Source organism: Morus notabilis, unplaced genomic scaffold (assembly GCF_000414095.1).
Source record: "Morus notabilis unplaced genomic scaffold, ASM41409v2 Scaffold99, whole genome shotgun sequence".
Lineage (NCBI taxonomy): Eukaryota > Viridiplantae > Streptophyta > Magnoliopsida > Rosales > Moraceae > Morus > Morus notabilis.
This window is the reverse complement of record NW_010362482.1, coordinates 2,189,260-2,199,958: the sequence shown is the minus strand read 5'-3', so window position 1 is coordinate 2,199,958 and position 10,699 is coordinate 2,189,260. Positions and strand designations below refer to the sequence as shown.

Sequence of the window (10,699 nt, the reverse complement as noted above, 5' to 3'; positions counted from 1 at the left end):
CGAAGCCACGTGAAGCGGCCGCCTTCGTTTTGTCAAACCCATCTTCCATTTTCTGAGAAAATTGAGCCTTCGAAGAACCACCTCCAGGGGTCCTCTTCTCAGGAACTGTAATTGGCTCTGGATCCCATTGATCAGCCCACGAAGTCTCATAAGAACTGTTTGATGCCATTTTCAAAAAACTTATTTGAATCCACAAAATCAGATTAAAACTTGGAAAAGAGACGTTTGATGTTGAATTTATCACAAAGTTGGGTTTTTATATGCGTTAAATTACGGGGTAAATGAAAACCGCGGTTTTTCTTTTTTTTTATAATCCAAATCTGAAATGTCAAGAATTGGGTTCTGATGTCGGATTCTGTAAAGACTACGACCAATTTTTCGACTTTCTAGAAAGATTGAAAAGAAACAAAAGTAAATTGTCAACGGAACTTTCTCTTGAAGAAATCTGGAACTCTTTTAACAATTTTTGTTTCAGCAACCTTTTTGGAATAAAAACCTTGTGAACTACTTTGCCACACGTAACATGAGAATTTTGAAATAAACAAAACTAATGTCTGGTTAGGGAACTCTTGTGATTGGCTGGCCCGATTAGAAACTTCGATTTCCTTTTTTTTTTTTCCTTCACTTTTAGGCCACCAGTGCCGCACGTCCGCGCTACCTAACTAATAACGTAATAGATGATGTAATTCCACTTAAGCATAAAATTCAAAAGTTAGGAAAAAATGATTTTTTTTTTAAGAAAATGATGAACAATGGGTCAGGTGTAACTTGCGTGTAAGAAATTAAATTTTTTTTTAATGAAGCTTCTAATTATGACCAAAAGATATAAAGAAAGACAATAACTAAATATAACGAGAAAAATAAAACTATAAATAGCGGATAAAGTTTTGTCCTTCCGATTACCAATTTATTTTCTTTTCATTTTAAAACTATTTTTTTTTTATTTTTTATTCGTATGATTAGTTTGTTTTCGTTATTCGTTTATGGAAGCAATTTTTTTTCCCCAAACTATCTTTGTTAGTTTATTTGTGTATTATTAGTCTGACTAGCCTGAAGATTCCAAATTCAAATTGATATATTTTTTGTTTATAAAATGACATAGATTAGGGACCCATCCATCATATTACATTATCAGTCAACAACCACTAGGACTTTGCCACGTGGATGGCCGTTTCAAGAGACAATTTCCTCTAAATCTCCACGAGAGCGATAAAGGCATCTCAACTCCCACGTTTGACGGCCGCTTTGTCCTGTACTCTCTCTAGTTATAATGCAAAAGTCAAAGCAATTCCATTTATTTTCTCGTCAATAATTTTCACCCTTCTAGGATTAGGAATTAGGAAATACATTATTAGTAAAATAATGCTTATATTATTATTTAAAAAAGGGCCGAATATGAAAAAAGATAACTCCAAACGCTGTCGTTTTCACCCTACTTCATAAGAAACTACGCCGTAAAGAAAAGACTCGAGAATTCAAAACCTGAAAAATTCAACGCGCTTCAACAAGAAAACTCCCCCCGCCTCAAATACGACTCTCATGGACTCGTCAATCCCAACATTTTTTTTTTTTGCCGCTACGGCCTTCTTTCTCACCAACCTATTTATCTGTATTTTTCTGCTCTCATTTTCCTTCTATCCAAACACCCTCTCTACCGGTTTTCTCTCTCTCTCTCTCTCTCTGAATTCTCAAATTAAATATTCATATAGTTAGATTAAAAAAAAATGAAATTGAGGTTCTATTTCTTGGCAATTGCGTTATGTCTATCGTCGATTTGGTATACTCCAATTTCAGCTCGAATTCACCCTAATATCTCACCCACACCGCCATGGCAGGTCCCGAACGACACCGCTAAGGGAGCGTGGGACTCGTTCAAGAACTTCACCGGATGCCGGCCGGGACAGAAGTCCGACGGACTGTCGAAGCTGAAGGACTATTTCAAAAACTTCGGCTACATTCCCGATTCTCAGCACAATTTCACCGACGACTTCGACGACGAGCTAGAATCGGCGATCAAGACCTACCAGAAGAACTTCAACCTCAATGTCACCGGCGAGCTCGACGACAAGACGATCGAGAACCTGATGAAGTCCCGATGCGGCAACGCCGACATCGTCAACGGCACGTCTACGATGAATTCGGGAAAACCAGCGTCGTCTAATTCGTCCCTGAATTTCCATGCTGTCCGACATTACTCGTTCTTCGAAGGAAGGCCGACGTGGCCGGAGTACCACCGCGATCTGACCTACGCTTTCTTGCCGGACAACGAGCTCTCGAATACCACGAAGGAGGTGTTCACGCGCGCCTTCGAGCGGTGGGCGGCGGTCACGACGCTGACGTTCACGGAGACCGACTCGTACTACGAGGCGGACCTCAAGGTCGCATTTTACACCGGCGATCACGGCGACGGCGAGCCGTTCGACGGCGTGTTGGGGACGCTGGCGCACGCGTTCTCGCCGACGAGCGGGCGCTTCCACCTCGACGGCGCAGAGACCTGGGTGGCGGAGGGCGACGTTACTAAGTCGTCGACATCGTCGGCGATCGATCTCGAATCCGTCGCCGTCCACGAGATCGGCCACCTCCTTGGGCTCGGACACTCGTCGGTGGAAGAGGCGATCATGTACCCGACGATTTCGGCGAAAACTCGGAAGGTCGAGCTCGCCAGTGACGACATTCAGGGGATTCAGGAGCTGTACGGCGCGAATTCCAATTACACCACTCCGCCGTCGTCGTCATCGCCGAATTCTCACCAGGAAAACACGTCCAACGGTGGGGACCACCGCCGCTCGAGCTGGCGGTGGGACCTTGGCTTTCTCTCTTCCGTTGGATTGGGTTTGCTTTTGTTGTAGATTTGTATAAATATACTTTTTTTTCCTCCTGATTTCTGATATTAATTTTGTTATTTAGTAACATTATCTGTCAGAAATTGTTATTGTCAGGGCATAAATTAATTTGGCTACTTCCAAGGTCCTCCGTTGTACATTGGTTTATGGGGGCTGAGTAGGTGTTGGACTTGGAAGACAGCCAAAACAGACATATACGACGTCGCTATGACGCCATCTCGGTTTTTTATTTTTTATTTTTTATTTTTTATTTATTTTTTAGTTTTTTTTATATACGACATCACTTTTACACTATTGATATATATATAATTTTTTTTTTTTAAAAAAAATTGTTGAGTATACTCACACCTTTTTATTTTAGTAGAAATTTTGACATTTATTTGTTTATTACGTATTCCGTTTTCATTAGTTGGTCTTAGAGGCTGATGATCTCTGTTGATCAGAATAATTAATAGGAAAAACCATTTCCATATATGATATAGAGCAATTGTATAAGGTATCAACGGTATCCACTAATAAAATGTGGATCCTGTGACATGATGATAGTATTGAATTATTGAAGTTCACTGTAAATGTCCCACAACATAAATACAAAGTGTAAACTAAAATAAAAAAACCTCATGAACCCCTTATTCAATCCGTTAATCTCACCCACAAATTATTGGAATGTTCTTTACCTATTACTTAAATGGCACATGGGTGACATGTAATCTGTTATTCAATTTTTAGCGCACATGTATTTAAAAGACTAACTTTGTAACGCTATAAATTGGGATCAGTTTCATGACATTTTAAGCATTGGGGATCAAAGTGGAGTTTGTTGTAAAATTCAAGAATAAGGTTCCGTTTGATATAAGAATTGGAATTAGTGTGATTTGGGTCTTTAGATTCAAAATCATGATTCATGGTGATTAGAACCTTTATTTGGATGTGTGTAGGTATGATTCTGATTCTAACGTGAAATGTGATTCGAACTAGTGTTTGATTGTCTTGTTTTCTGATTTTGAACCATGACTAAAATAAGAACCAGCTTTTAAACGTGTAAATTACGTTACATGTAATTTAAAAAAATATAATTCGTTATATAATTAAAAAAACAAAAGTATTAGAAAAAAAGTTATAACTCAAAATTAATAATAAGTTGAAAGAGAAATAAATGCAAAAAATTGTTCATGAAACCATTATTTCTTTTGCATATTCTCTTTTTTTTCGGTCTTGATTGTTGATTGTCTAGTAAAGTGAGCTAATGTGATTTTACAGACCCAAAAAAAAAAAAATCAAACCCAGAACAAATGATTGCAAGTGTATTAATTGCAAGAGAGCACAATGATTTTCACTGTGGCAAATGGGTTCCAACGGGCAAAATCAGGGGGGCCCTGCCCGTTTGTTTCTTATATTTATTACTGATTTTGAATCATGATTTATGGTTCTTTATAGTGTTTTTTTCTCTTAAAAAATACACGTAAAATGCAAATGGGTTCCAACGGGCAAAATCAGGGGGGCCCTGCCCGTTTGTTTCCTATATTTATTACTGATTTTGAATCATGATTTATGGTTCTTTACAGTGTTTTTTTTTTCTTAAAAAATACACGTAAAACAAAAATGATTCTGCATCATGATTTTGAATACACGAACCAAACGAACAAGAATCATGTCCCTGATCCGGACCAAAACTCCAATCTGATTCTAACCCAATAGCCTGACTATGCCCTTCCAAACATGGGTTTAGGTGTAGACCCAAGGTTAAAATCAGTTGAATCCCCTTACCAAACTGGCATTAATTTTTATAGTTTTATACTTGTCTCTTTTGAGTTTACAAATAAATTAACCTAGTATTTTAGACGTGTATCATACCGTTGGATTTCAAATTCACATTAATTTTGTACATTTCCTCAGTGAACAATTGTATCTGACTTTTAAATTGATGAAATCCTTTTTACCTTATAAAGAAATAGGTAATCAAACACTTAATGGTGACTTTAAGCTTTTAACCTAGGTAGCTTAGCTTGAAAATGCAATATTTATGATTTGTTTTCATTGGATTTTAAACATCACGCCTAATTCATTTTTGTTATTGGATCTTTTAGAAATTGAATTTGTTAATTAAGGATCAAAGTCAGCTAAAAAGTAGAGATTTTGACGTGAATTTGAAGTTCAAAGGTATGATCTTAAAAACATTCAAATACAAAGTTATTTTTCCTCATAAACTCAAACTACATGAGATAAAAAGAAAAGAGAAAAGAGACAAATAATCTTGAGTCTTAATTTTTATCTCTTATTTTTTATTAATACTCTTTTAATTAAATATTATGTTAGTCAAAATGTATTAATTAAAAATAAAGAATAAAATACCCATACACTTTGAAGTGCAAGTTCGTAATTTTCTCGACAGGGCAATAGGGGAATTGGGAAAATAACCTCATTCAACAGATAAACAAACTGCTTAAATGGGCTTTAGCACCTGACGTCCAAGAGGGCTTTGATGGACTTGCTTTACCTTAATGGGCTTTTCCCCTTGAGCATACCTGCGAATGTTGGTTTTGAAACCCAAATATCAAGGGAAATTTGGAGGGGAGAAAGAGAAAAATAAGTCAAGACTTGAGATGAATTAAAGTTAATAGGTCAATAGTTTACATAAATTAATAAATAGGCTAAATTATTATTTTCGTTCATAACTTGTCTGGTTATGAACCATAACTTGATAAGTTACTGTCCATAATTGTCCATAACTTGTCTGGCTATGAACCATAACTTGACAAGTTTGTCCATAACTTATCTGGTTATGAACTATAACTTGACAAGTTATGGCATATTAATTTCTATAACTAAAAATTGACATATATACATTCTTAAGCTTTTCATATTGACCTATTTTCTACTATTGCATAAATTTAGAAGATTTTGGGGGGAGATCTGGCCTGCAGTGGAATTGTTGCTAACTCCCCAAGTAGCCCACTTTTTGGCAAACCAAGCTTTTTTGTTTGAATGATTCTAGTGCTTGGATTGGCGTAATTTGTATAATTAAAACAAATAAGTATATTAAAATATATGTCTAATTTACACGTGCAAGCGGTCGAGTAAGGCTTCATTCGTTTTGCGGATTTAAGTTTTTAATTTGAATTGAGATGTGATATTTTCTGAGAGCTTTTAATTGTAGTAAAAAAAGTTAGATTTAACATTTTTTAAGAACTTTTAACTGTAGAAATTTAAAACTGAAAATTCAAATCGTTAAAATAAATGAGGCCTAATTAACTAAACTTCAAAAAGCAGATCCAATCTAATTTACACGATTCAAAAGAGTTAGCTTCTAATAAGAGAACATAATGAAGATTTATACAGTTTCTTAAACACCATAAGGTTAAACATATGTTTTGGATGTCAATTCAAGATGGATAGAACTCTAAAAAAAAAAAAAAAAAAAGGCCACAAAACTAAAGAGACAAATTAAGAAGGGCACGCTTATTAATTTTCTCAAAAAAAAAAAAAAAAAAAAAATTTATACGGCTTGAAACTGACTCTCCACAGTTTCTGCTTCTTTCACTTTCTCTGTTTTTTTTCCTACCATAATATGCATTTCCTAGTTTCCCAATTTTGACTACTGTAAGCATATTCTCTTTCAGTAAAGGACTAACACTTGCTTCCAAGAAGCTAGTGGTCCCACGCATTGGCAATTTGGCTGCAAATAACAAAAAAATACCTAGTCAAATGGTTTACACATTACCACATATATCGATCAATGGTAATGGTATAGCTCATAATAAAAAGGAGGGCCCCAACAACCACTTTCTGATAGACCCATGTAAATCTCTTCAAGCGTCACAACAATCTGAAGTCGGTAACACATTCATCTAGAAGGTCCTCTTAATTACTCTCTAAGCCAAACTCAAATTTAAAAACCATAGAAGTTCAATAAATAAATAAAAAAAAAGGGAAAGACTGAGAAAATTACAAATTTTAACTTTTTAATTACCTAATTTATTAAAAGTACTTTTTAAAAAAATTTACCACTTGATTAGTTCTAATTTAAAAGATAAAAATATATAAATTAGTGTTAAGAATTATAAATAAAAAGGGCTGCATTTTAAAAGGGTATTCTTAAAAATTGGATTTGCTGGTTACTTATGACTCGTAAGCAGTATAAACACGAGCTCATCTTTCATTGGTGAGTGTTCAGATGGTGTAACACGTTCGGCTTGTGGGCCCCTTTTTGTTTTTTCTTTCTATAGTTGTAGACGTAAAAGTGAAAGTAAAAAAAAAAAAAAAAAAAAAAAAAAAAAAAAAAAAAAAAACTTGGGCGCAATGGATCACTATCGAATGGCTGATGATCGAACAGCTATCAGCCATATTGAACCAAAACCAAAAAAAGTTAGCGGAAAGGTGAAGAATCGAACCAACTTGCAAATTACTGGATAAGCCACTTTTGTGGAAGCCTCTGGTTTTGTCGCGGCACTACATTCACTTTCTAAAACCGGTGTCAAGGCAACTTCTCTTAACAGTTTAAGTACCATTTGACCTTTCCGTATGAACGAGAGAGGACAAACTGCAAATCCCAAATACATTTTTCTCGGAAAGTGCTATAATGTTAAACCACTTTCTCATTCAAAACCTACGTAAGTTAACATGGGTTTGCAGGTTTCAGTTTTCTGAAAGAAAATTGAAAAAAAAAAAAAGTGTATTAATTTATTAAAAGCTGATTTTGATTTAACTGTGGGAGATAAAAGAGTTTCATTTTCTCATCGTCATCGATTTCTAAATTAAAATTGAACTCCATGTTTTTTATCGCAAAATTTAGTTAGAATCTCATCAAAAAATAAAAATATATACACAAGATTGACGGACCTGATAAAATATAATGATTCCAAATTAAGGTGCAATTTTCATAAAACTAATTGATATCTACATGTTAGGTTATTTTTATCCGGTTAAAAAAATAAAAGTACTAAACATCACGGTTTGGCACAACATAAAATAATTCTAAATTATCATTATAACTGATACAGAATGTGTATAGAATATTAGAATGTTAGTAAGGGAGGAATTCAAACGTTGTTTTTTTTCTCCCCAACACTTTTGGGCTGTCTCTGAATTGTAACTCTCCTGTGCAACTAAACCCTCTCCAACTTGCATGACTGATATATATATATATATATATATATATATATATGGCCCTCCTATAATTAAACCGCGTCATTTGTGACCTCATAACCCTTTGCCAAAAATTTTCAACATTTATATGCTTTTGTAACCAAAATATCTTCTCTATATAGACCAAACCAAATTTCCGACCTTTCCCAGTTCTGCGTTCGGTTTCTCTTTCACCTCTTCAAACAATAGCATGGGATTTCTTCCATGTCGTTTACTATGTCATGATCAGTCCTCACACAAATTTAAAAAATCTGATAAATACTCTCTTAATTCCAACAACAATAATAGTAATCACCAGCTTCACTCAGAATCGTCAGTTTCATCCATTTCTTCCCAGCCAAGTCTGCCTTCAGTCCCTTCTCTAGAGATTAGTATCCAACAACAGCAACACAACTTAAGCCGCAACTTAAGCCGTCACCAATACGACGTCGTCGCCACCCTCAAAGCTCACTCCTCCTACATCTCCTCCCTCGTCCTCGCCGGAAAATTCCTCTACAGCGCCTCCTCCGACGGCACGGTCCGCTTGTGGGCCCGGGACTACGTACCTAATTCTCTAACAACCCCATATCAATCGGGCAATAATTTGGTCGTTACCACCAATAGCGCCGTGAAATCCCTCGTCGTTTGTGGCGATAAGCTCTTCACCGCCCACCAAGACCACAAGAACCGCGTCTGGAAAATCGAAAACGACAACGACGACGACGACGACGACAACAACAACGACAACATTTACAAATGTGTAGCGACTCTTCCCACTTTCAACGATCGTTTCCTCACTTTATTCTCGGCCAAGAACTACGTCACGGTCCGTCGCCACAAGAAGAGCACGTGGGTGCACCACAACGACGCCGTTTCGGGCCTGGCAGTTTCCGACGACGGCTCTCTTCTCTACTCGGCTTCGTGGGACCGTACGTTTAAGGTTTGGAGAGTGTCGGACTTCAAGTGTTTGGAGTCGGTGAGCAACGCCCACGACGACGCCGTCAACACCATCGCATTGTCCAGCGACGGACACGTGTACACAGGGTCGGCGGACAAGAAGATCAAGGCGTGGTTTAAGCCCCGGGGCGAAAAACGACATGTTCTTGTGGCCACCTTGGAGAAGCACCGGTCGGCGGTGAATGCCTTGGCTGTTAGTGGTGACGGGAAGGTTTTGTACTCGGGCGCTTGTGATAGGTCGATTCTGGTTTGGGAGAGGGAATATCATGGTTGTGGCTGTGGGGGTGTAGATTGTAATAGTTGTAGTGGTGGAGGGCAAAATGGGAATTATATGGTGGTTGTGGGTGCGCTACGAGGGCACAACAAGGCCATACTTTGCTTGGCTGTGGTGTCGGATTTGGTGTGTAGTGGGTCGGCGGATTGTAGTGTGAGAGTTTGGAGGAGAGGGATTGACAAGAGTTATGCCTGTTTGGCTGTTTTGGAAGGGCATAGACGGCCGGTCAAATGTTTGACTTTGGCACTTAATGGTAGTTGTAAAAGTAGTGAAAATGGTGGCTCTGATCTGGGAAGTTCTTATTTGGTCTATAGTGGAAGTTTGGATTGTGAAATTAAGGTTTGGAAAATTTGGTGTTCCTAAATTGTTTTTGGAGTTCTTTTTTCTTTTTGGTTTTTGTTATATTCAATTAGTATTTGATTTTTATATGTTCAAATATAGGTGGTGAGATTATAGAGTTGCACCCTTTTTCATTATTATTTTTGAATATTTGTTTATGCAGGTATACCGCGCGCCATAGTAATATGTGTGAATATTTGAATTTTATAGAGAAAAAAATGGGGATGGATTTCGGAGTCCTGAATTCCTAATTGCGTTGAACATATGAATGAATGCAAAGTTTGGCACAACATTCAAACATTTGACACAATATTTGGCGCAAGTGTTTGGTAAAGCGCGGAAATTTTAGACGTTTAGTTCATGTATTTAGAATTATAATTCAGAATCATTCTCAATTTATGTGTGTTTTTTATGAGAGAAAATACTTTAACGAGTCACGAATCATGATTCAAACCATGATACGAATTTTCATACCAAACACAAGTGTTTGGTAAAGTGCAGAATTTAATGAACGTTTAGTTTATGAATTTAAAACTATAACTCAGAACTATTTTTATTTTACGTATATTTTTTATAAAAAAAATACTATAAAAAATTATGAATTATAATTCAAAATTAAAATTGAATACAACAAATAAACATTCTCTTAGTAACCGGTTTAGCTTTTAGCGCACAGATTCTAAAGGGGAAATAGACTAGTAGTACTAGTTTTACAAGACATATTGTCAAGTACCGTTTAATATTATTGTGTCAAAAGTGCTCCCGGTTCAGTGCTCAATATTCACTTCATATTTCTCAGAGCTAGATTGTCGGCCGCATAATTCACCTTTTTTTTCCTCTATATGACAGTACTTCTTGAGGAGAACAATTGTTACAGTAAAATTTTTTTAAAAATAATTATATTAAACTTTTTATTACAATACATTTTTTGTTTTTTTACATAAAATCACATTTTAATTCGAATTAAAAACTCAAATTAAGAAACTAAACCGACCATAAAAATGCATAAAAGTTTATATGCATGCATGTCTTTAATCGCATAAGGGTTAGCAAAATCATGACCGTCAATATTGTCTTGTTGTTGTAAGGCATGCAAATACACTTGTCGATTGTAATTATATATATTTATACACATATGGTTTTACGTCTTGGGCAAAAGAGC

General features: G+C 36.2%; 2 protein-coding genes across 2 annotated transcripts; both read left to right on the top strand.

The window, feature by feature from the left end:
* Positions 1–1,598: 1,598 nt before the first annotated feature.
* Positions 1,599–2,881, top strand: LOC21410446 (metalloendoproteinase 2-MMP). The gene has a single exon (XM_010102223.2). The coding sequence runs from the start codon at positions 1,725–1,727 to the stop codon at positions 2,847–2,849; it is 1,125 nt and encodes a 374-aa protein (XP_010100525.1). The 5' UTR covers positions 1,599–1,724; the 3' UTR covers positions 2,850–2,881.
* Positions 2,882–8,020: 5,139 nt separating this feature from the next.
* On the top strand, positions 8,021–9,851 carry LOC21410445 (protein JINGUBANG). Its single transcript, XM_010102222.2, has 2 exons — positions 8,021–9,537; positions 9,701–9,851. The coding sequence occupies exons 1-2, from the start codon at positions 8,179–8,181 to the stop codon at positions 9,716–9,718; spliced, it is 1,377 nt and encodes a 458-aa protein (XP_010100524.1). The 5' UTR covers positions 8,021–8,178; the 3' UTR covers positions 9,719–9,851.
* Positions 9,852–10,699: the final 848 nt, after the last annotated feature.

Excerpts from the sequence above, each read along its gene's own strand:
- LOC21410446 (XM_010102223.2), top strand. The coding sequence starts at position 1,725 with ATGAAATTGAGGTTCTATTTCTTGGCAATTGCGTTATGTCTATCGTCG.
- LOC21410445 (XM_010102222.2), top strand. The coding sequence starts at position 8,179 with ATGGGATTTCTTCCATGTCGTTTACTATGTCATGATCAGTCCTCACAC.